Below are 26536 nucleotides of genomic sequence, written 5' to 3'. Positions count from 1 at the left end.
AATTAGGTACAACAGAATCTTCAAGCAATGCAGTACAACACACAATTGCATTTACTATAAAGCACATTTTGTGATATACCAACAGCTTCTTTATTTATAAATATGCAATATGAAATTAATGTAAAAGAACAATTACAGACAAAAAACAAACTAGATTATTCAAATAGTAATATTTTATTAACATATAATAGCTGTCTCAAGTACACAGTGTTAAGCTTTCTTATGATAACTTTTAACAACCACAGTATAGTAACTTTTAATGGAATACTTTTTACACAGCCGATATAATATAACTACAAATAAATACATATTTTCATCTGTTACTAAAGAAGCTCTTAATAATTCACACAGACTTCACTCTTTTTTACTTAAAATGTAACTTTTTTTCACCAAAGTTCCCAGTTTCTAAATATGGACAAGGAGCAAGGTGAGAAATGATGATAATTTATGAATTGAGCAATAAGCTAGTGGCTCAAAACTCATTCATTATATTTGCAACAGAAGAAATAAATATCAAAGTTTACCAACAGAGATGGAGAAAAGCTGTGAACATGTATTGTACATACTTAAAATGTTGAAATAATCAAGAATTTTTCCTATCATAGTTAAATAATTAAACGTCAGAATAATTGAAGAAAAATACAAAACACAATTTAATAAAAAAAATTGACAGAGAGTAAGCAAACATTGGTCTTTGCATTCAATTTTATGACACTAGAAAAATTTGGTTAATATAGCAAAGTATGAAAAAAGTAACAGTTTTCTTTTGTATAAATGATGATTTCTGAGATCTGACAGGCTGCCATAAAGAACATTTATACATTTTGATTTCAAACACAAGCAGCTCATAGCTTCATAAAATTTTGTCCAAGAGGATGCAGTAACCTGTATCTTCCATGTTGTAAAACCTTTGGGTACAAATTTTAGTTGGAACTCAAATCAGGAACAGAGTATTGTGGAATTAAAATACAAAATAATGAATCAAAGCTGGTCCATAATTTAAACTGATAAAAACAAAGCCTTTTAAAAAAAAAATGTCCTGATTCTGTATATATCCCTTTGTTTAAAGCCGCACGGGGACTACAAAGTGCTAATTGTAACTGAATTTCAAAAAGTTTATTCATTCTAAAAAGTAGATCCCTCTGGTGGCTGACTGAGTCTCTGATTTTCTTTCAGTGTCATAGCTCTACGAAGCTCTTGAAGAACCGTCTTAATCGAACAACTTCTTTGCCAACGACTGAGCACAGTAATAGATTTTTTCTCAACCTAACAACAAAATGCATATTAATAAAATCTCTTTCATATCATAGCTTTTAATTTACAACATAATAAAATAATGCATAGAACCTGAATAAATATTTTCCCCATTTACTGCTTATGATATGAGTAAACAAGGCCTGAATCTAATTTGAATATTTGCTAAAGTAAGAAAAACAATTTTCATGAACATCATCATCTGACTTAATTATAACCATTGTATCACACTTACTTTTAACCCTATATGAATGTAAAAACAAATGTTTTGAATCTGTTAAAGGGATTAAATGAAATTGTATTTGAAAAATGCATAAAAAAAGAAATAAGCAGAAAACTGTTTTTGATACTATTGGCACAGTAATGCAGGGGTAAAAATGAGTTATTTCTACCTGAAACCATGTAACAACAATAATTTCACTAGAACTATTCAACTTAACTTATACAAATATTCATGTACTGCAATTAAATGACACAACAACTAAAATTCATAATTTATGTAAAGCTAACATGAGACTTTCAGGTGATGTCCTCACAAAGTCCTAACTTGTCATATTTTTCAGAAAAGTGAAGAAGCTTTCACAAATACATATTTAATTTTTAACAAATCCATCGTATAAAAGTTTTTAAAACTAAAATACAAGTAAGGAAACTAATGACATAAGAACTACAAGGAAAAACAAAAAAGATAAATGTATATATTGTCTTGTTACCAAAGTAGTTAGTACTTTCAGAATAAGATCTTAGAATTGTGTAGAAAACATTTCATGAAAAAGATAAGTTTCTTCATAAGACAGACTGGAGGCTATTTTAGTTTATTTTATCCTTGAAACATTTCAGTTGCATACTTACATACATTATTAATTCAGTTAAAAGCAAAGCTGTTTATATCACAGAATTTCATACAGATGTGTAAACATTAGGCACATATTGAGAAGGTTTTGAAAAAATACAAACAACTAAAAGTGCTGTTTGAAATTCCATGATATAAACAGCTTTGCCTTTAACTGAATTAATAATGAATGTAAGTATGCAACTGAAATGTTTCAAGTATAAAATAAACTAAAATAGTCTCCAGTTTGTTTTTTGAAAAAACTTATCTTTTTCATGAGATGTTTTCTACAAAATTTTAAGAACTTATTCTAAAAGTACTAACTACTTTGGAAACAAGACAATATATACATTTATCTTTTTTGTTTTTCCTCATGGTTATTATGTCATTCATGTCTGACTACTTAACCTATAAAATGTAATGTCATTGTTGTATAGATTATGAAAATAAAACGTTACTGACAAATTTGGGATCTTGTATTTCTTCATATTGTTAAATTTAATTTTCACTGATAAATTTGAATAACCTATAAAAAAATGTACTTGTTTTCCACCCTACATAAAGAAAAAACCACACAAGAAAATTATAAGTTTTATTTGACAGACCATGAAAATGATTTATGTATGTGTAAGCAGAAAAGTGATTTCATACTATGGTCAGCACAATAATATTAACGGATGTTAATAACAAATTATTCCTACCTCATACAATGACTAGAATCTCATTATAAATCTATTTACCTTACGATATATATATATATATATGTCTGTGTGTGTATAGACAAAATATACACATGCACACAACGTATCTAATTCATGTATAACAATTTTTTTATAACATTATTTTCTAAATCTGACCTGATTAATATTTGTTTTTAATAACACAGTTATTTTTCTTGACTAAACTTGTTCAAACTAATTTTCAACAGGTAGGATTTTTAAAAAACGTTTAACATATTTAAACACAATAAAACTCATTTAATGAGTTTTCAAATTAAGTTTTCAAGAATATTTCAATGATACATATATTAAGAAGAATAGGTTTAATGAGATCCAAATAGTTTATTATTTTATTTCAGTAGTAAAAATCTAAACAGGGAATAAAGAGTGTGTGGTAATAAATATGAAAAAGAGGTACACATTACAAAAGCTCATTTGGTTGTTGGAAACTTCATCACCAATAAAATAAGTTTTCTTCAGAGTGACAATGATGCCATTTTTGTCAGATGACAGGGATGCAATGTATTTGCATTGTTAGATTTCAATAGGAGAGATTCAAGAGCTTTCAGGCCTTCATCACTCAGAATATGTGTGTAAAGAGAAGATACATCCAAGTTATAAAGAAATGTTTGGCAGAAGTGGGCCTTTACTGTTCATGTTAGAGGTCATTGGTTCAAAACATGTCTCTAATGCAAGATGGTAGATATGGTTGATGTAGACAGGTTTTTAGTATGCACACCAGTGTTAGAAATAATAAAGAAACCAGAACTGTAAGGTTTGTGAATCTTTGTTAATATATAAAAGCAAATGGGAAAAAGTGTGTTTAGGCAAAATTAATTTCAGAGTGTCACAACTGATAAGATGGTTTTTCTCCAAGTTATTTAATATTTCCTCAATAGTTTTAATAAAATGAGGATTAGGGTCAACACCTACATTTCTTATAGTAGTTAGGGTCATTTAGTTGTTGGTAAGCTTCAATGATAAGATCAGTCTTCTTAAGAGTGACAATGATGCCATATTTGTATGACAGACTAATAACAATATTTTTGTAATGTTTATTGTATGCCTTAGAATTGTTTCATTCTTAATGGTAATAATAATCAAGCTAAGTGTCATTCTCTGTTGACTGGGATTGACCAGTTGGATATCTATTTGAACTGAGTTATGAATTTTGTTGAGAAATAATTTTAAAACTGTTTAGATTGTTAGAGGGTAAATAAAAAGTTGAGATCTTCATTAAGAAAGTTAATTTCAGCTTTAGATAATGTTTTATAGAGGAGAGGTTGATTATATTTAAAACATTTCCAGATTTTGGTTGTTTGACCACAAAAATAACTGAACTGGGTGGAACAGGAACAGAATGGCTGTTATGAGACAATTTCCCACTAATTAAGAGAAAATGCATAAATAAGATGAGTTTGTCTACAAGTATTTCTATTTTGTGAATAAGTATCAAAGTTGTTGTTGAATAAATGCTTTTCATTTTAATGCTGAATGGAAAACTGACAACCTGTTTGGTTTTCATTTTCTTTGCACATTCTTCAAAAGTAGTTTCATTTAAACAAACCTCATGTTCTTGATGCTCAGCAGAAGAAACTGTGTTCAGAATTTATAATGGCAATGCTCTTATCAAGACTGGTTACTTTTATTTTGCAAAAGTGTTGTGTAAGTTTTACAACTTAAAATTTTCCAACACTAAAGCATATTTCAAATAGTTACTCACCTCTATTTACATACATCTTTCCTGCTTCAGTGCTGCCCTCTACATGCAAACCTGTTACTATCTTCGAAGCTCCCACCTAAAATCATTTGTCTGTATGCAATTTTGCTGTGTCATTGCATGCAAGTGAGCATGTGACAACCCTACACCAACAGCAGTGCTACACATTTTCATAGCACAGTTGGCTTCTTCTATACTGATTGTTTAGTCATTAATTTAAGATTGTGCAATAAAATAAGATGCACCAAAAGCAGAGTGCAAAGTTTTACCTGGATGAGACTCTTAGAAAGTTCCTGAAGGAAACCCTTTAACACTCCTACGAAAAGACGTTTCTAGTCCTGATTTCTCCAAGCCCGTTCCCTTGGCTGTGGTTTCGCTAGATAGTAGATAGGGACAGTGGGAATCTCGTTAATCCATTCATTAATGGATTTAAATGGCAATTTCATTTAAATACAAAATTATTAGCCTAATATTAATAATCTTTCAAGTTGCTCTGGGGTCTATTAGGCCCCACTTTTCGTAGGAGTGTTAAGTGAAATATCCTATACTTAGAAAAGTGTAAATGCATGAACATGGGAATTCTCACCTTGTCTGTACTAAGATACATTATATGTCTGGGCATTAAGGAAAGGGAGTGATACAGTTATAGGCAGGAGAAATCAAAATTCAAGTTAAAATAATTGAATTCAATTTAAATGGTTGGGTCATTACTTTTTTTACTTTTTGTTATATTCTATACTTGTCCTTGTGAACACTTTTTAAATGATTTTTACCCCATCACAAGTTTACCATTATAGTCAGGTTTTCACACTCTAAAACTTATTTAACAGATTGTCTTAGTGTCATCAAAATGATTTATATTATTAATTGCAAAAAAAATATTCTCACCTTTCACGAATGAAAAAAATTGCTGTCTGTACAAATGTACAACATTTTGAGAATTATGGAAACAGTGAACATGATATCTTTAAAATGCAAAGATTGTGAGATTGCTCAGCCTGTAGTATATGAAAATGAACTGCACCAGAGTATATTCAAAGTTCATACTGTCACTAACTGTCATACAAAACCAGACAGTGCTTATGAAAGTACAGGCATTCATAACATAATGTTTTGGGACAACATGGGACCTATTAATCCATCACAGTTGTTCCCTCTTTAAATTAAATTAAAATATTTTTTAAAAATATTAAAGCCAGCCCTTATTGCTCATATACTTATCAAGCTTTTTCTTAAATTCACTTAAATTTTCTGCCTCTACAATATTCAAAAGTAGAATATTTCAATTTTCAACAGGTAGGATTTTACAGGTTTTACCTGTAAAAGTAAACAAATCACCTACTGAGCAAGGTATTTCTACCTTGTTAGAAAAACAAAACTGTCTTAGATGAAGATGACTCCTACTCTGCCAAAATTTATATTTTCGTCCCCTAGTCCTTCTATTCCCACTGTTAAGTATAAAAAAGTTGATTTATTGACACTATAGATCCTCTTTACAACCTTAAACCTCAGTGAAACCCCCTCCCATAAATCTTCTCTTTGTAAGAAAAAATGATTTGAGATTTCAGCCTTTTCTTCTATAGCAACCATTCCATCCCAGATACAATTGTAGTAACTCTTCTCTAAACCACTATCAACAATACAATATCTTTCATAAGGTAAGGAGTTCAAGACTGAACATAATATTCAAAATTTGGCCTTTATGTGGTGAATCTACTTATTACTTTTAGAATAGGAGTGTTACATGACAAACATATCAAAATATAAGTTTTGATTGATTTCATTATTTATATATGTAGATTGAGGTTAAATTTAATTATACTTTTCATTAAACATTAATAACTAAGTTTATTATAGTTTTAATACTTCATTCTTTATCTAGTCACTTAAGGATTTTCAAGAATTGGAAGAGTGTATAAATATTTCTAACACACTACATTCACTGCATCCATTGTCAAAAACAAATTTTGCTCAATCCAGATCTCAAGAGATTAATACATTATATTTTAATACTGCACATATAGTAAAAAAAAAACTCTACTCACCAGACCAGTATTTTCACTAACTCCATTCATTTTTATTTTTGTTAAAAACCTACATATTGGAGGTTCTTCAGGATACTGTGAGCCACATTCTAGCTTTAAACTGTAAATCCTATTTTCATATGGTGTCTAAGATATAAAATAAAAATACATGCTTGTACAAGGTACCACTTTTGCATTGTAACACTAGCTTTAAATCTTTTTAGGTTTGAATATTTGGACATTAAACTCTGAATGACAGTGCACCTTCATATCTTGGAATGACAGTGCACCTTCATATCTTGGAATGACAATGCACCTTCATATCTTGGGATTAAACGTTCAACTATTGTAATACATTAACAGTAGGAAGGCTAGTATGGTTGCACATATTCATTTTCAAAGTAAATTTCAAGTGAAATTTATTACGGGAAGGTAGGATTGGTTGGTTGATTTAGTGTTTAATGGCACAAAGCAGCTAGGCTATCTGTGCCAAACATCTGGTAAAAAGGTAAAAGTAAATGTAGTAAAATTCATAAAAGAAAATGAAGGTAAAACAAAGCAGCATTGAAAAATATAAACAGCATAAAAGGGAAGGTAGGATCCAGAAAAACACATTTTTAAGAAGCTTTAATACTCACTATCTCTAAGATGTATGCACAAACAAAACAAAAATATTCAAATTACATCATAATGCAGCAGTACTATGTAAATTTCTTATAACAAGTTGTATTTAATTTTGTAATATTTTCATGTCACCATAAATACAAATAATCAAATTATGAGCTATAAGATACATTGTTATATATTATGGTAATTACATAATGTTAGTGTTTAACATACTATAATTAATGGTATAAACTTTGATCACACCCAGTCTTACAGAATCTAATCAAATTGAATGTTATGAAGGCTCCAAAGTAAGAATTATCAAATAATTGGTATCCTATACAAGTAAACAGTAAACAAGAAAATGAGAGTTTTTAGTTCACTTATATTCAATCAGGGTAGTCAAACTTACGACTTTTGAAGATAAAAAACAAAAAAGTCCATCATAATGGAAAAAAAATATACCAATATATCAGAACAACATGCTTACAGTATGGAGTTTTATAGGGACTTTCCAAGGTTTACAAACAGGAATGCCTGGTTGATGAACTATTTCTAGTGTGGACATATATATGCAACCATTAGCGAGACTTTTGACCATTTTTAAAAGTTTTTATAAAATGAATATTCTTTTAAGAATACTTTTGGGGTTAATATTTTCTAACACTGAAAATGTATTTATGATAGATACATACCTCCCCTTACATATAGTTTTCTTGATTCAGTGTTGCCCTCTATTTGTAAACTTTTCACTCACCATTAGCCTTGAGACTTCCACCTAAAATCATGTTTCACAAGATAATACTGTGCTGTTGTATAGAGATAAGCATATAGCAACCCTTCACCAAAAGGAGAGTCACACACCCTCCATACTTTGAGATTACCAAAGAAAATATGCACTAGATGTTGGGAGGATAGGTGGAAAGTGTGATTAGAGGTAAGTGTGTATTGAAAACACATTTGCAGTGTTGAAAAATATTAACTACTGATATGATACTTTACCTACGGTCACATACATCTAGAATCCCATGTTGAAGTGTTAGAGGGGCCAAAACAAAAGTTACAAAATGAGTTCCCTTAGGGAATTGCCAAATGGAAACCCATGGAGTGTCACACCCTCTCTCTGGAAAAACTACACAAGTAGTACTGAACTCTTGAAGTCAACCACCCCAAGAGATGAAACTAGAAGTGAAAGGATCTCCCATTCTCCACTTGAAGACCATGGGGGAAGAAATTCACATGAGAAAGGTGCAAGTACCCAATCAAATCCAAATATAAAATTGTTTTACTGGAGAAAGTGCAATGAGTTACCACAAAACCTTATTTGAAAAGCTGGTATGCCAAAGAAGTCAGAAAACACTCCTCTCGTGCTGGACTTTGTCCACATTTGTCCATGGAAGGTATGGTCTGATATATATAAATAACCTGAGTTGGGTTTATTATTTTATATTACTGACTCGAAGCACATTCAGGAAGTAAGTACACTCTGTGGACCAAAACTTGCCAGGAGGTATATTCTGAGAAGTAAATCTCCTAATTGGAGTGGTATATGGATCAGTGGTGAAGAATATATCACTTTTGTTCATATAAAATTGGAGTAAAAGAGTGTCATGCATGAAATAAAAGACAGCTTACATAGTTGGAGAAACTTAACTGATTGGCAAGAGATCAGAAAACTACTATACATGAAGACAAAGGGATGACACTACCAGGTGAAAGAGAGGTGTATAATGCAGTAGCAAGAGTGACAGGGACTGATTCAGAGGAAGAGTTGCCCTAGAAACTAGTCAGTGAAAAAAATGAAACCAAGACAAAGCCAGCCAAAAGGTGTTACCAACAGGCTGACACAAATCAAAGCCAAGACACATGGGAAAAGGCAAACAAGAAACGTATAAACACAGAAAAAGAGGAGAAGAGTTCTATCTGAATGGATGGCACAGTCAGAACACTTGGGTAAAGTACTTAAGACCAAAAGAGGGAAAGTTTGATACTGAAAGGAGTGATAAAGACATCAATCATTGCCATTCTTAACTGGGAACAGATTGAAAAAAAGATATGAGGATGGAGTGACCTCTGCATAGTACAAATCTTTTCTAGTCAAGAAAGACTATTTACCACCAAATTCAAGCTCCAAAGCATGATAGGCAGTTAGATGAATCTGATGCAATTGGGTGAAACAAAGTCCAACGCATAGAAGCAAAGGTCTCAATAGTGAGTTCCACCCCGACAATTAATAAAGGAAATGACAATATAATTGTCTGAGTGGATGATAACTAAGTGATCCACATCAGTGTTGTGTAAAGTACATTCCACATGAGACCAAACTCCCAAAGGTGTGGAGTCATCCAGAGATGCATCCCAACCTGAAAATGGAAACATCAGTGGAATGCCAACCATAGTGTTGGCACAATCCAGCATCATAAGGAAAGACAAAGGATCCTGGAATATATTCCACAGGTCACTCAAACTTCCATTGAAGAAGCCTCGTGTGAGCTCTGATTATAGGGACAAGATATTCAAGAGATATGAGATTTCCAAGAACAGATGGAACCTTTCACACACAAGAAGTTTAGAAGAGGAAAGGTTCAAGAGGACTAAATGCTTATGTCTTTCAGAGGAATGAGGAAAGACTAAACCCAACTAAGTTTAGAAATGAAAAAAGACTCTGAGATGGACCAAATATCAGGTCAAAATAACAAACAGCTTGGAAGATTTCATCAGCCAACTCATATTAGCAGTTTCTTGGAGAAGTGAAGTAAGTGGTCAAGAAAAAGTCTTCCTAGAAGAGGCAAGGAGGAGCCAGTCATCCATGTAATAAAGTCCAAGGCTACGATCACAGTGAGTAAACACTCCCATGACTTGGGTGAATACATTAGGAGCTGAACTGATGCCAAAGGAATTCTCCAGATATTTTTGTAATGCCATACTTGAAAGGTAATGTAAGTAGAATTCAAGTTTGAAACAAAATAAAATAAAGTTAACACTGGAATAAAGATACCACAAATTTCACTACATTAAATAAAGTTTACACTTTGATAAATACTTCTGTACGTGAGGAAAAAACGAAATTAATTTTGAATGCAAGTACTTATTGGGTCTGCTGCACATGATTTGATTAAGATTTTCTGTACTTATGTATATGAGGTCTGTTCAAAAAATATGCAGACTGACGTCATAAAACAAAATGTACTTTATTTCGAAGTTACAGCTCTGGGACCCCTTCAAAGTACTCTCCTCCCCAACGCACACACTCATCCCAACGGTGTTTCCACTTGTTGAAACAGTCATGGTACGCTTCTTTTGTAATGTCCTCCAGCTCCTTCGTCGCATTTGCCTTAATCTCGGGAATTGTCTCAAATCTTCTTCCTTTCAAGGATCTTTTGAGTTTGGGGAACAAGAAAAAATCGCAAGGAGCAAGGTCAGGTGAGTAGGGGGGGTGGGGAAGAACAGTGATCGAGTGTTTGGCCAAAAACTCACGAGTTCTGAGGGCTGAATTTCGCAGCAACGAGGTGCATCTTCAATTTCTCGGTCAAAATCTCGTAACAAGATCCAACTGATATTCCACACTCTTCAGCAAGCTCCCTGACAGTCAGATGTCGATTTGCCCGCACCAGGATGTTGATTTTATCGACATGTGGGTCGTCAGTTGACGTGGAAGGACGTCCAGGACGCTCATCATCTTCAATGGACTGTCGACCATCCTTAAAACGTTCATGCCACTTGAAACATGCCGTACGCTTCATAGCAACATCACCGTAAGCCGTGTTAAGCATAGCAAAAGTTTCAGTCGCAGATTTTCCAAGTTTAACACAAAATTTCACAGCAAGTCGTTGCTCCTTCAGGTCATTCATTCTGAAATCCGCCAAACGAAAAAAAATCGCACTTCACTTAAAACCGCGTAGCTAATACAAATGAAGATATCTGCAATCGGGAAAGACATCGTAATCAGCTGATCTGTGCAAACCTAGCGACACCAAGCGGATTCCCCTGGAACCAACTGGAGCCGCGCAATTCAAACAGTCCTCGTTTTTTTTAACAGCCCTCGTATTTTGAATGTCTATTTTTAATAAATATAGCATAAATAGCATAATAACTTTGTTCATAAATGTCTTACTTCCCTTGAGTCAAGCAAGAATAAAGTTCAGCTCAAAAATTATATATAATTAAAGAAATGCATGTTCACTGTCTAAGCCAAAAAACCTGCTTTAGCCAGAAATTTTACTCAGTCTCATGCGATTCCACCTGAGACAGTTTTACTGTATTTAGTTTACAAGCTCTCCATCAATTTCAAGGGCATGCTTTACAGAAAAATGTTAGGTAAAGTTGCATAGTAATCATTAACTTTTTCTTTCTTTTTTTCTGGAAAATGTGATCTTTGTAGAAGTGAGTTAAATTTTGTTTTGTGCAGGAACAATACAGTTTGAGATTTCAAATTCTAGAAGTATTTTTAAAAACAATATTGATTATTTTTTCCCTTCTCTAAAAATCACTTACTCTAGGTGGACCTATTATCATGCCTGTCCAGTGTGTAAGGGTCATATCACTGTCATCTTCTAGTCCCCAGCTTATTGTCCCATCTCCAACACCTTTCTGCCCCTGTTCCAATTCTTCAAGCAAGCGAAAATTTCTTGGAACAATTACTCCTAAAAATTAAAATCATTTTTTATTTATTAACTGAATTACTTATATGAAATTTCAGGAAAAAATAAAAGTTCCTTAAACTGTTTATTAAATCAAACTCATCTCTACTTGTAATTAAAAACAAACTTGGTTTATGATATACATTGATAATGTTTATAAACTTAACATCAGTGCTAGAGATAATATACTATCTGTGTTACAAGTCCTAGAACAAATAAAATCTTAAATACATAAAAGGGGTGAGCAAAAAATCCACATTTTAAAAATCAATTTAATTTTACATTTGCTGTGTACTTTTTTAACATATTTCTTTTCCCTTATTTTCAACATAAACATTTTTATAAATTAAAGGATATAAAAGAACAATAACTCAGACATTCTAATTTTGACTAATGACATTAATAATAACAAATATGAAAACCAGATCAACTTAAACAAAATGTTACAAAGACTGAGTCACACCATTCCTAGAGGAGTTTTAGTCTAAAAATTAAAAGTACTATGCACAAAAGTTACGAAAATTCTTCTGCATTTGTACAGTGTGCTACAGAGGAGCAAAATTACACACAAAAGAAAAGAAAAAAATATTGAGTTAGAAAAACATTACAATAAATTTCAATGTCATATTTTCTTTTGAGCAAACACAGAAAACATTACACACACAAATTACCTCCATGAAAAAAAAATAATTATTATGTACTAAAGATTACAATATGTGCTTGTGGTTTCACCTCTCAAAATTACCAAATAATAAAAATACAAAAAAGTACATGCATCACTGATAACAGGGTCAACCTTTATGCTGCAGCACATTTGATGTTTGGAAATAAACAAAAGAAATAAAGATATAATATTGATTGTGCCATATAGATAAAACTGATTAAAAGATTAATGTACATATTGTTCACATCTGAGGGTCAACAAGTGGCCTCTTAACCTATTATGGTTTTCCATCTGCTTCTTCAAACACCAGTTTTCCTATATAGAGCTATGATTTCCCAAGTACTTGTCAAGCTCTCTCTAACTTTCTAAATCCCATTGTGTCTACTATGTTTGAAAGCAATCTATTTCAAAGACTCACCCCTCTGGTGAAAAAAAAAACTATTTGTCTTGTATTTATTAAAATTTTTGTAAGTATTTTATTTGCTTTTCCATTGGAAACAATACTTTATCTTGAAACTTAAAACACTAATTGACCAAAACAAAACTCTTTTCTTCAATAACACTACTAAATTTCTTCCTCAACCATGTTTGTGTGCCAGCAATTTTAATAGATTATTCATTTATACATTACAGTGTTAATTCTATTTAGTTCTCATGTACTTAGTTATTCAGAATAATCCAGAAATAGAGATTGAATGACCAAAAGACCAAAATTATTTTTTTTAAATAACACCGAGTTGATCTCTTTCAAGATGGTAATTACTCATGTAGTTTAAGACAAAACAGTCCACATGCATTAACTTGCACTTAGCATAATTACATATTTGTAACTCATAATTTTCATATAACAATTCACAATCAAACAATATCTATTAAAAAAAAACTAATATGCAGATTACTAGTACCCTGACACACATTAAATTTATGCCTCCTAATCATACCATTCTTAATATTTAACAGAAAAAAAAGTGCTGTATAATTTATATCTATTTCCTTTATAACTTTGACTGCTGCAATTATATCCTCTTTTATACTTCTTTCCTCAATAGAAAATATTTTTAAGGCCCTTAATCTGTCCTAATATAATTGCTCCTCCTAGTTTATGACATCTGGTGCTAATAGGTGTACTACTTAGTACATCAACAGTTGACAACTGAAGACTATATCTGGGAGTTTGAAAATTTAGCTTAGGTGTTATGCTGTTTGTTTTATGAGGTGTCAAGTGAGTGTTTCTGGTAAAATGTCATCCAGTATAATACATGAGAATTTCTCACCTAACTTGACTAAATGGCAGGAGTTCTACAGAACATATTGCATGGTCCTTTCTGGATCTTTCATACATGTTGTGAGCTTATGATTTTCTACATATAAAGTGAAGAAGGTGTATTTGCTCTGAGTGCATATTATATATATATATATACACCATACTTACAACATTGATATTAACCCCAAATTATGAGAAGTTAAACTTTTAATTTCAGCTGAATTCTGCCAGTGATTACTTATTTCATGATGCTGTAAAGAAAAATGTGCTTACCCAAGAAGATCACAAAAAATTTGTGTAGAAGCTAACAGCAGCCTAAAAATGTGTAATGATAATATTACATATGGAAATAGGGTCTTACAAGTGTGTACAAACATCGCAAGAAGTATTTCATGAGTGTCATGATATGAAGTTATCTGCAATTACTTATCTGTAAGGTATTACTTCATGGTAAATTGCAACTATATTTTCATTAACACTTGTAAGAGGTTTCAATTTTGACACTAAAATAGTTAAGAGGTAATGGAAAGATTAAACTAATGAAAAAACACTATCTTTGGAATAAAAAACAGTTTGGCCAGGTATTTTGATAATAGTAGTTCAAGGTATTTTGACTGGATCAAACAGAAAAATTAATAAATGAATGAAGTTATCATTAATAAGTACAATTCACAAACAATTACTTGGATATCATATCAAATGTAAATCTGGTGTACCCAATATTTTACTTCATTATGATGGAGTATTTTCAATCATACAGATTGAAATATTTTAAAAGCAAATGGTTTTCAGTACAAGATACAATTAAAAATACATGAAAATACAGGCTTTATCATAGAGTCAGTAGACTATATGTACAGATGGCCAAGTATTCAACAAACATTATAGAAATATGGATACTAAAAAATCAACAATGATGGCAAGGTTTTACTTTTAAAAAAATGGCCACCACTTTTATTTGTTTCTCTACCTAATAAGCTCCCAAAACAATGAAAAAACCTATCCTTAAGATGCTAAACTCTTCATCCTTCTTCTTGTTTCAGTCAAGATAATTCTACAGCTACCATATTAGTAATGCCAGTTTAAACTTGCATCCATCCTATGTTTCCCTGTATAGTGCACAGTGTCATTGCTTAATCATAATATATAGCAGTAATTAAAACATAAAACCATACGATAGTATAAACAATGTTATCATTACTCCTTGAAGTTAGTTTTTTTCACAGAAAAAAGTGTTCCTTCAAAAAGTTTAAGTACAAGATGAAACAGGAATTACCAGCTAATGATGGATAAACATTAGATAGCTGTAGCATGTAGAATACTCAGTGCTTTGCACATTATACAACAGGTGTCTTTAGGGAGCTAACAATCTATCAAATAATACATTATTTATGCAGTGAAGGAGTAAAACCAAAAAAACTCAATACATGTAATATTAAAGTTTATTATACACATTTATGGAATACACTATCTTTCAATATGGGAAAAAAATTACAAAACAAATAACAAAAAAAAGTTTTCTAATTGTAAAACAATGTAGGGATGGCAGTAACAAAAAGAATGCAAATAAGAATATAAGATAACACAGTTATACATATATCATCTTTACATAGATAGTTACAGAACTTCCAGATGGCAAATATGATGGCCAGACACTCTTGTTCAATCACAGGAAAATTCTTCTTACTATACAACAGATTTTTACTGACATACATCAAGGGAAACAGCCCATTCCATGTTCTTGTAGAAGTACTGATCCAATTCTATCATTTAACATATAAGCATGAACAATGAATAGTTTTTTGAAGTCTGGTATTTTAAGGACTGGCAAACTTCCAATCATATTCTTCAACTTGTAACATGTCATCTGCTGTAGTTATTTCCACTTCACCTTGCTAGGTTTGCCTTTCTTGGTCATGCCCATCAGTGGTGCAGGGGCTTCAGAATAATTTAAGTTTAATTTCCCATAATATTCCACTAACCCCAGAAAGAATCTGACTTTCTGCTTGGTCACTGGAGCTGGTGCATCTGGTATGCAGGTTGGTTTCTCTTCTTTCATGGCCATCTGTCAGTCATTCAACTTGTGTCCAACAAAATCCAGCAAAGAATATCTGATTTAGCACAGAGATGGTCTGATGGTTAGACCTGCTGTTAGCACTTGCCTGAACAACTCTTTGACTTTATTCAGGCAGGTGATTTTCCCAACTGATTATGCAGGTCAGATTGTCAAGTTCAAACAGAAGGTCTTGGTCCTGCTACTCATAGACAATAACAAACTCACCCTACACTTCAAAAGGTCCTTGCCATTGTAGGGTGAGTTTGTTGTTGTCTGCAGGAAGCAGAAACAAAATCAGGAAATGTCAATTCTTGGCCTTCTTGTCCTGGAAGTGCTTCTGATTGCCTTGAGCTGTATACATACTTTTTCAAGCATGTTTACAGGTCTTCTTCAGTTGATTTCTGAGGTCTAACATGTAATGGTACGTGTTCCTCACTTCCAACTTTTCTTTCTTTGTTTACAGTTCTTTCAATATTTGCATTGGGCCTTGCAATGTTCCTCTACACAGCAATTTAAATGGTGAAATCCTCTTGTTGCTTGTGAGAATTTGCAATAAGCAAATAAAACAACTTACAGGTACCTGTTGCAGTCACATAATCTCTCCTGGCATATCTTCTTCAACATGTTCTTTAAGACTCCATTGACTCTCACAAAGTCCATTACATTTGGGGTTGCACAGGGTAGTAAAGAGCTGCTTAGTGATGATGAGTCTGCATACCTTTTCTATCAGTTCTGAAGCAAACTGGGTTCCTCTGCTGCTAAAGGCTTTTTCTTGGAAAGCTTACTCTGCAGAACACTTCCAGGAGGGCTTCTACTACTATCTCTATCTTTAGCAACACTATGGCTTCTGCATAATTTGTCACAAAGTTGACCATTGTAAGCATGTACCAGTTGCCCATGTAAAGTATATATGCTAATGGTCCAATCACGTCCACAGCTATTCTGCTGAACAGCTCTTCTATAAGAGGCATTTTATCGAGTGTCACCTTGGCTACCTTCCCTCTAGATACTGTCCTTTGGTAAATGTCACATGACTTGCAGAATCTGATCATATCTCTGATGACCTCTGGCCATTGGAGGTTGCTTGTGATTCTGTAAGCCATATTCTTTGCTCCTAGATGTCCTCCCAGAGTTCATCCATGAGCCAACTTCATCACTTGAGTCCAGTATTCTGCTGGTACTGATCTGTTTAACTTCTCCCAGTATAACTGCCTTGATAGGTATAGTATAGCAATCTCTTTTGGTTCTCTGTTATGTATGTCCCTTTCCCCTTTATCTTGTGCTTAACTTTCAGGCACTGTCCCATACTTTCTACAGTGAAGGATTTTTTTCTGTGCTTCCTTGGGTTTTCATAGGCTTACAACGAGGATGTCACCTGTCCAAACTTGCAAGTCTTGCTTGCTTTTCTTGAGCTCTTTTGGTGACTGCAGATAACTGAATTTATAGCCAAATAGAGGCCTAGAAAGTTCCACACACAATGAGATAAGATGATGCAATAATACTTACTTAAAACAAAAACAAAAAAAAACTTAGAAGATTTTAGTAACATGATCCAATAATACAACTGCCAAATGTATTATTCATCAACAATTACATAACCAAATCTACAATAAACTATTGTTTTTAAAAATAACTAACTTTAATACTCACATCATACTTAAACAGAAACATTCATGTATATCTAGTAATCTGTTTACATAATAATCACATGATGGTGTGAAGGGAGTGCATCTTGGATGAAAAGCAAGCTACGTTGGCCATCATCAGTGGTATGGCAACAGAGAGCAGCACAGCCTAAGGATAGATAAGTTCCTAGGTATTACAGGTACATCCACCTTCAAATAAGATGTGAGCATGTGAAGCTCTTCCAAATGTTGCTTGACAAAAGCACAGTTTCTAAAAGTAGTTTTCAGAGAATAGTACTGTTGCAGCCAGGCAATTACAATGCTCTTTACACAACCTACAAAACTGACTAGTTTTTCAACCAATCAAAATTTATATGACCTTAGATTTTTAACCTAGACTTTTGTTATTTAAGACCTAATTCTTCACCTTTCTAGCTATCTTATTCTTCAAGAAGATTGTAGTGTTTACCACTCTATTTCTGCTTAAACCTCAAAGTTTCTCTAGTGCTACACAATGGAAAGTATTGATAATGAAACCCAATACAATGAAAATTGTATTGGGTTTCATTATCAATAAAGGAGATGGACTTCATCACTGAGTCAAAGACTCCTGAAGTTAGCCATCTAGGCTGACTGTGAAGCATCCTGAAACCAGACAGTCCCAACCAATGCTCAAATACCATTAGAAAAATAAAACTAAGTTGAAGATGACTCTTATCCTACCAAAATTTACCTTTTAGTAATGCAGTCTTACCATTTTCACCATTAAAAAAAATATGCATCACCACTATCAATTCCTTAAACCATCTTAAGTACATCAAGCTAGTCCCTCTAATTCTTTTTTGCTCAAGAAAAAATAGTTTCAAAGATTTTAACCTACCTTCTTATGACAACCTTTCCACCCCAGGTATGATCCTAGTAGCCATTCCCTGAATTCTTTCAAACAGTTCAATATACTTTGTGAGGTAACAAGCCCAAGACTCCAAAACTAAGAAATTATCACCTCTTTAAGGCATACCTTCAACGTTTCTGAGGATACAATCTAAAGTCCTATATACCCTTCCACTAACAACAAAACATTTTTTGACAGATCAACCAGAATTCCAAGATTGTTTCTTTCTGTGATACTGTTAAGGTTATTTCCATCAACATCATGCTCATAATTAAAATTAAAGCCTACATGCATTACCTTATATTTACTGTAATTATTTATCCAACAAAATGTTAAAAGAATTCAAATTTCGAACATGTATCATATGATTGAATTAGTTTTATCATATATACCAAAAAGAGAGAGAGACTTGTGTGTAAGAACTGTTTAGGTTTCCAAGGGATAAACTTAATATTAAATTAATATTTTCAGCATTTTCATATAGGAAGACAATTTGACTTCTAACAATTATGAGCATGTGAATCAAGTCTTCCTAACTGTTCTGTACTTCATAGAAAAATTCAAAACACAAAGACTCACCTTAAAGCTTAAATGACTTATGGTAAATCTAAAATTGATTCTAGTAGTCCAAATTTACAGTCTTTTCAATATGTTCTTATCCTTCTTTTAATTATAGAATCAAAAATGCACACTGTATTCTTTATGAAATATTATATTATTAGTCTTAAAGAAGCCTAAAAAATATAACATCTGCACACAACCTTGAGAAGATTAAAAGTTTAAATCTACACTTTGTATTTCATGAAATCAATACATCTCCTCTTAAATTTCTTGTGAAGTGCTGGCCTCCATCAGTGCCAACAACAATTAATTCCATGAGACATTAACCCTTTTAGAAAAATAAAAATACCTGGACATGAAGACTAGTCTGCTTTTCCAAATTTTTAAATTATGTTATCCTATTGTTTCTTAAATAGAACATAAAGAAACCAAGACTTTTATTCTAATGGTATTTAGAATAATTTTGTAAACTCCAATAACATCACCTCTTATTTTTCTCTTAAAATATCCCTAAAAGATAACATTTCATCTTTTAAATCATAAGAGATATCCTCCTCTGAACCATTTTCAACAATCTAATGACAGGGAGACCAAACTGAACACAATATTCCAAAGGTTTAACTAGCAATTTGATGAAGGTATTTATCTCTTTTGACTTATAACTAATATGTTGATAATTTATAAGTTCACTAAAATTCTATTAGCAATGCTATTAGCCAAGAACATTGCTTCAATGACTTAAGCAATGTTTCCATCACTATTCTAAGATCCTTTTCTTCAATCATGCTATTGATTGGTTCATAAATATTTATCAAATACAATCCAAAATATGATGCCTAAAATCCCTTGCCTTGCATTTACAACTATTAAAAGTGAGTTGGCAAATATTTGTCCAATTTATCAATTGATCTAAGTCATTCTGTAGCACTTGAACATCTTCATCACAATTATAACACCTAAGAGTTTAATATTAATGGCAAAAATTTAATAATTTACTACATGCTAAAGTAAATGCTGCAGCACTGACCACTGAGGCACTCAATTGGTAAAAATGGCACAGTTTGATTGGACTATTAACCACAATAATATTTTACTTTCCCTCACCCAACCACTCTGCAACCCAATTACTTTATCATTCTCCAATCCCTACTCATTTGATCACCTTAGTTAATCATCTGTATCAAACTTCTTGAAAATCTAAGTAGATCATGTTCACACCCTTTCCATTGTACAGATAACAAGTAACATACATAGTATCTTTGTATAAAATTTAACGACAGGATTTGCTTTAGTGAACCCATATTAGTATTTACTGGGGGGTTTAAGTTGGCTCAAATGATGAAAAGGTGGCTGGATAGAAGAGAGCAGAAGGTTGTTATAAACAGTTCAGTGAAACTGGATTGATGTCACAAGAAGATTACCTCAGGAGTCAATATTAGGACCCCTGCTCTTTTTTATTTATATGCATGACACAGATGAAGGAAAAGTCAATAAATTATTTATATATGCTGATTAAAATTAAGGTTTATGGTGTTGCTGGCTGTAAGTAGGATGCTGCTTCTCTTGCAAAAGATGTGAATCATTTACTTAGTCAGGCAAATTAACTGCACATGGCTATTTATACTTATAAAAGTAAAAATTTATTTTTTTTGTTTACTCCATGGTCTTTAGATCAATCTCAAACAAATTTGGTAAGATGATACACTGGACAGTTACTACCTGCCCTCACGCACCATGAATTATGTACATAGTAAAAATATATTTTTTTAGCTAATGACTCTGTAGATTTGGACCATTTGTTTTCCTTTTTTATTAATTCTGTATTTTTCTTGATGTTTTTTTTTCTTGGAAAATATTGAATACTTTCACTAAAAATGTTAAATATTCACATTTTTGCCAGGAAATACAGGGACCAAAACAGACCCTCAAAGTGACAAGGCAACATCCGAAAACCCTTTGGTTTTCACGTATAATTTCTAAGTTTGGTGTTCAAGAGCAGGACCCACTAAGAAAACTTTAACAAACATTAAGTGATTTGTAAAAGGAATAAAGTAACTTGAACACCATTTCTGTTATGTGGAATAAAGCAGATGTGAAATAAAGTAACTGTAAAGTTGGTTGGTTGGTTGATTTAGTGTTTTATGGCACAAAGCAGCTAGACTATCTGTGCCAAACATCCAGTAAAAAGGTAAAAATAAATTAAATGTAGTAAAATACATAAAAGGAAATGAAGGTAAAACAAAACAGTATTGAAAAACAGAAAAAGCATAAAACCAATGTTGACATCCAGTCTACAAAGTTGTAAAGGACTCTCTGTAGCATAATGGTAATGATCATAACCCGCCAGGATGACTAACAGATAAGTACAAGAACCACTGTCAGTCACCTGAAGTTGGTCTTTCCAGTCCTGGTTCCAGGTTAAACTGTAAAGTAAATTATATGTGAAATAAATTGGCATATGCATACAAGTTCTTGATTTATTCAGTTCAAACCCTACAATCAAGAAGATGTAGGATGGGAACCTCAGCTTGTAAATTACAATAAATGTAAGGTAATGCATATGGGATACCACAATTTGAGTTATGAGTATAATTTTGAAGAGAATAACCTTAACAGTGCTACACAATAAAAGGATTTTAATGTTCTAATTGATAAATCTCTTAAACCACCCAAGTAACATACTGCTGCTATTGGAAATGCAAACAGGATTTAAAGCTGTATCTATAAAAATATTAAATACAAGACTAAAGAGGTTATAATGTCATTTGATAGGTCATTGATTATTCTACATATTGAGTATTGTGTTCATTTTTGGGTGCCTTACCTCAGGTAGCACACTAATTGAAAAAAGGTTCAGAGATGGGCTACTAAGATGATACCAGAGATAGAAAGGTCATCATATAACAACAGGCTAAAGTCTTCGAAATTTTTTTCTTGGAAAAAAAATAGTAGCACAGGATCTTGTATAATTGAAAGTATTGATGCATCACTTTTTTTATACTCATCTGTGAGAATGGTAGGATTTAAGAGATTACAAGTATTAATTATGGCAGGGTGGGAGTTACTTTCAGAAAAGTTATTTTTTGAACAGGATAAATAGCCTTTGAATTGGATTGCAACCAAACTTGGTAGATGTAGTAACTTCAAGGGAGTTTAAGGAAAGACTAAAAAAATATCTGAATTACAGGGGCTGGCTTGAAGCATTTTATTTTGATTTTAATATTTAGTTTAATGGATGGGGCAATTGTTTGTTTAACTAGAATTAAGCATAAAGCCACACAATGGACTATATGTGCACTGCCCACCACAAATATCAAAACCTGGTTTCTAGTGGTCTGAGTCCACATACATACTGCTGTACCACCAGGGAGGGGTTGGGGCAGGATAGGACAAACTAAATAGATCAACAGGCCCCATACTGCCCTTAAATTATATGTTCATGTTATATCATTACAAAAAAAGTTGTCCTACACTTCTCCAGTAGTTGTGTCAATGTCTGTAAACTGTAGAAGAAAAACAGTTCACCATAACTTATTCATGTTGAGCATAAAAAGTTGACTGTCTAATGAACAGATTTAGTTCTTTACGTCAGGATATTTTTTATCTCTAATAGCTTCTCATAAAAAATTTAAAGTGCATATTTTTGAGAAATAATTTCAACAGGATTACTCGTATTTTACGGTACTGTATTAACAGTTACCATTTTAGTGTAGTTTCACCTCTTTTATGAAGTTGTTTCAGTCACTTTATCTTTAGTGATTTCAGTGGAATCATTTTCTATTTTTCATATTAAAAGTACAAAATGGTTAAAACTTCATAATTCTCATTAATTTTTCTATAAAGAAAAAAAGGCTCTTTACTACCATTCCTTATTTAACACTACTGACTAGAAGAAAAGCAACCAATCAGAAGCTTTTACCAGCAATTATTGGTCTACTTTATATCCCAAAAAAAGGATTCGACTGTTACTCTAAAAGTAAAGAGAAAACTTTGTACGATTGCTTCAAATTCAACCCTGGCTTACCAGTATCAAAGGTGAATGTTTTACCCTCTGAGCTACATGAGCTCATTTAATTAACTAAAACAAAAACATAACAATAATCATACCATTTCTTACTTGATCTGTAAGATAACTGTGACTTTTGATGTCAATGTTCATGTGGTGTTGTTCATCTGTAAATCCTTTTGCAATGGGTTACTGGTCAAAGTCCACGTCATTGCATTTTTTTAATTGAATTCAAAATTTTATTGAACTATTATTTTATGAATTTATGCCAATAAGTTTGGAATCAAATTGTAATTCAAATTTTAATGTTACATATGAGTTAAGTTAAAAGTGAATATTAAAATAACACATCTAAATATAGATTTTAGTGAGTCACATGGTGTGTTGAATGCAGCACTGTTTCAAATTAGATATTTGTTAAGGTCAAAATACTAAGTCTACAGTTTTGTCCAAATCAGGAACTCAAATTATGAATATTATCAAGCTAGAATATAAAATAAGAACCTTGTGTTTGGCTTATGTACTAAATCAAAACTGGTAGCCCCATTTAACCCTTTCTACTCTTTTGAAACAGTCCCTTACATACTCTTACTACAGTATATGACATGTGAATAAACAATCAACAGCTTAAAATGTCCCATTTGTGGTTTTCTCAGCTGTTTTAATATATGAAAAGGCTACCATGTTCTTTCGAACTAAGGTTTCTTGAAGGTAGGTTGTGTCTGTAATCAGTTCATGGTTTCATATTTTTTAAATATATCTTAGTTAGGCTTAATAAATTATAGTGAAATTCTACAGTATCTGTATAGTTATTTATGATGTTTTGGTTATTCAAATGTATGTATAAAACCTAAAAAAATATTGTTTTGTATCCTCCACATACAATATTTTAAAAGACTTAGCAACCTATGTCCAGCAGCAACAGAGTTCAAAGGTTGAAGCGAGTACAGATAATTATTTGCTTTGCTTCTAGATTTATTGTTCTATATTTTAAGAAAAATAAGTTTAATAATTTCGAAACAGTAATAATCTACATATGTATATAATGCATAATAATTGAAACATGACTGTATATCACAAAATACTGGTCCACTAAAATACAGCCAAAAGAGTGAAGATTAAACATCAGGTTTTATAAGATACCCAACATGAATGCACATGCACTGTGTCAAAACAAGTTATGTAATTTTAGCTAGGTATAACTGGATGATCAATATAATAATATATATATATAGATGGCATTATGAAAATTAAGCTACTTAGACTAAACATTTGTATTTTTGTTTAATAAATGCACACATTCTAGCATGAAAAAATATAATTTATATTCATTTCTTAATGGTTATGAGGTTGGTCAAGTGACAGACCTCAAATAATTAGAGTAAAGAAATAACAAAATATAATGGCTTACTGGAAACAAATGTTTGAAATGTATTTTGGTTTTAGAGAACATGCAAATAATATTTGAGATTTTTGGGATGAAAAATAGTTTTAATCACAGCATGAAATCACTTTACACTCAAAACAAGTAATGAAACAGGCTTTATTTTCACAAACAAATCCTTTTTAAAAAGATTTCATTCAAAAATCTCATTTTTTGTACACAAAAAACTTGTAACCTTTACTAAAAGTCTACCAGATTTTGTTAAGATACACACGCTTTAACAAAAGTTATAGCATCAATACTTACTGTGTGCAAACGTGCAGATGACCTCATGTATATTATACCAAGTCCATAGCAAAGGAGTTAACAAGTAAAGTATTTCTAGAATTGATGGAATGGTTTATCTAGGGCAGTATTTTTTCAATAAGAGCTTTTGTCATTATTCAGTAACTCAGTTACATGGATGTAGAAAACACAATTCAGAACCTATGAATTTTAGTAACTGGAACTGGACAAGTGAATTTATCAAACACCCTAACATCTATGCTCTGTTTTGACGTAAGCATTACATTGAGTGTCTAGTTACTTCACATGTAATACATGATCAATTTAGTAATAACAACAGGTGGTCCTTTCTAAAACGGATGTAATTAGTCAACTGTCATGGCACTTTAACATACTAAAAAATTAAAATCACTTACTTGCCCATGTGTCCAGCTAAGTCTAATATTGTAAGTATACATTCAATAAGATTGAGTTTATGTTTTACTCACTTACTTCTCTAAAACTGCTTCAATGTATCTGTAAATTATTGCTGGGTGTATAGAAAGATTTAGTTTTTAATGACAATTTAATGTATTTTTATCAAAAGGTCAGTTTCTATAGGTTATTCCCTTTATTAGTTCCACAAATAGTACACACTTCTTAAAACATAACTTAAAAATTACTGAAAGCATATATTAACATTATTCTAATTAAAAAAGAATTCAATATTAAACTTACAAGTGTTAAAACTTCTTTGAACAGTACAAATATCTTCAAATAGGTTCACGTTAAATTATGCTAACTGATTGGAATGAAGTTATTCCTTTACAAAACAAAATAAAATTGTTTAAGTCAAGGTTTCTTAATGTAGTTAAAGACTTGAAAAAAGTCGCAACTTACAGTAACCAATTTTTATTTGTACAACATTTTGGTTGTTACTACAACTGTGTTGAAGTACAAATGAATTTCATATAAAAGTATTTTCTAAAACTGAATAGTGTAAGATTCAGTTGCCCTTTTGTGAATTATAAAGTACTTGTTTGTTGAATTAACAACATACTGTTCTGCACCCATAAACAGTTCATAACATCAGCAAGCAGCTTGTTACTGTACTTGCTGTGAAAGAAAAACTATCATTAACATTGTAACAACCAACAGATCTTGGATAACAAAATAGTTTCAATTATTTCCTTGTCAGTCCTAAGAACAAAGCATAAAATGTTGCATTCCCTGGTATTAGTACTACTGTAGGTTCTTTCATATGCTAAGAGAGAAGACACTCCCATCCATTCCCCACTGCGTCAAAAAATTATTTGGCATTATACAATGATGATTTTACTATTATTACTATTAGTATTGCTCAGTTAAAATATTGGGTGCTAACTTAAACCTTCAAATTCATACACTTTTCCTCGTAAGATTTATTTTCGGTTTGACTCACAAGTTGGGATTATATGTTAGTTGCTCTAAACTTTTGCATTTTAAGTACGAGTACGCATGCCTGTGTCATTAACAAGAATAATTTTGATAGCCCACTCGACTTTAACGTATAGGTCAGCTTGCTTTTTCCTACGAAGAGAAGTTACAATTTATACAAATTACACAGTAAAAACAATTTTCAAAACTTACAAATACAGCTTACCTTACAAGTTGTATACTTAAAAAGTACCGAGTTACTCTTAAAATCTTATGATTATTAATAAAACTAAAAAGTTAATTAGTAAAGACACCCGGAAAGAAAAATTCGTTCAACATTTCACATCTATTTACTGATTGTGATGATAATTAATCATCTAAAAAACAGAAAGAATCACTCATAAATAGAGAAACACACAACAAACAATTTCAGCATTATTTTCGAGCAGAAGTACCTGATCCTCCGATGGAAGTCGCCATATTTTCGTATGTGGTTATAACGTTTACAGATAATTGGTCAAAATGTGTTATTATTTTATATAAACAGTGAAACTAATATAAATAACAAAACACACTAATAATCATTTTATAATAAGTACACTTATAAAA

The 26536-nt window shown here is 31.9% G+C and overlaps 1 protein-coding gene across 1 annotated transcript; it reads right to left on the bottom strand.

Moving 5' to 3' along the window:
* Nucleotides 1-158: 158 nt before the first annotated feature.
* On the bottom strand, nucleotides 159-26536 carry LOC143256833 (ubiquitin-conjugating enzyme E2 variant 2-like). The gene is made up of 4 exons (XM_076514575.1): nucleotides 26383-26536; nucleotides 11650-11798; nucleotides 6571-6696; nucleotides 159-1266 (listed from the first exon to the last, which is right to left on the bottom strand). Exons 1-4 carry the CDS (start codon nucleotides 26405-26407, stop codon nucleotides 1126-1128), a joined length of 441 nt encoding a protein of 146 aa, XP_076370690.1. The 5' UTR covers nucleotides 26408-26536; the 3' UTR covers nucleotides 159-1125.

The sequence above is a fragment of the Tachypleus tridentatus genome, chromosome 7 (assembly GCF_004210375.1).
Source record: "Tachypleus tridentatus isolate NWPU-2018 chromosome 7, ASM421037v1, whole genome shotgun sequence".
Classification (NCBI taxonomy): domain Eukaryota; kingdom Metazoa; phylum Arthropoda; class Merostomata; order Xiphosura; family Limulidae; genus Tachypleus; species Tachypleus tridentatus.
Note: the sequence above shows the minus strand (reverse complement) of the source record. Positions and strands in the feature narration are given on the sequence as shown.

Coding starts and splice junctions, on each gene's coding strand:
- LOC143256833 (XM_076514575.1), bottom strand. CDS start 26,407: ATGGCGACTTCCATCGGAGGATCAG. Junction 6,697..11,649: donor TGATAATAGGTCCACCTAGA/GTAAGTGATTTT, acceptor TTTATATCTTAG/ACACCATATGAAAATAGGAT. Junction 1,267..6,570: donor TTAGTGAAAATACTGGTCTG/GTGAGTAGAGTT, acceptor TTTTGTTGTTAG/GTTGAGAAAAAATCTATTAC.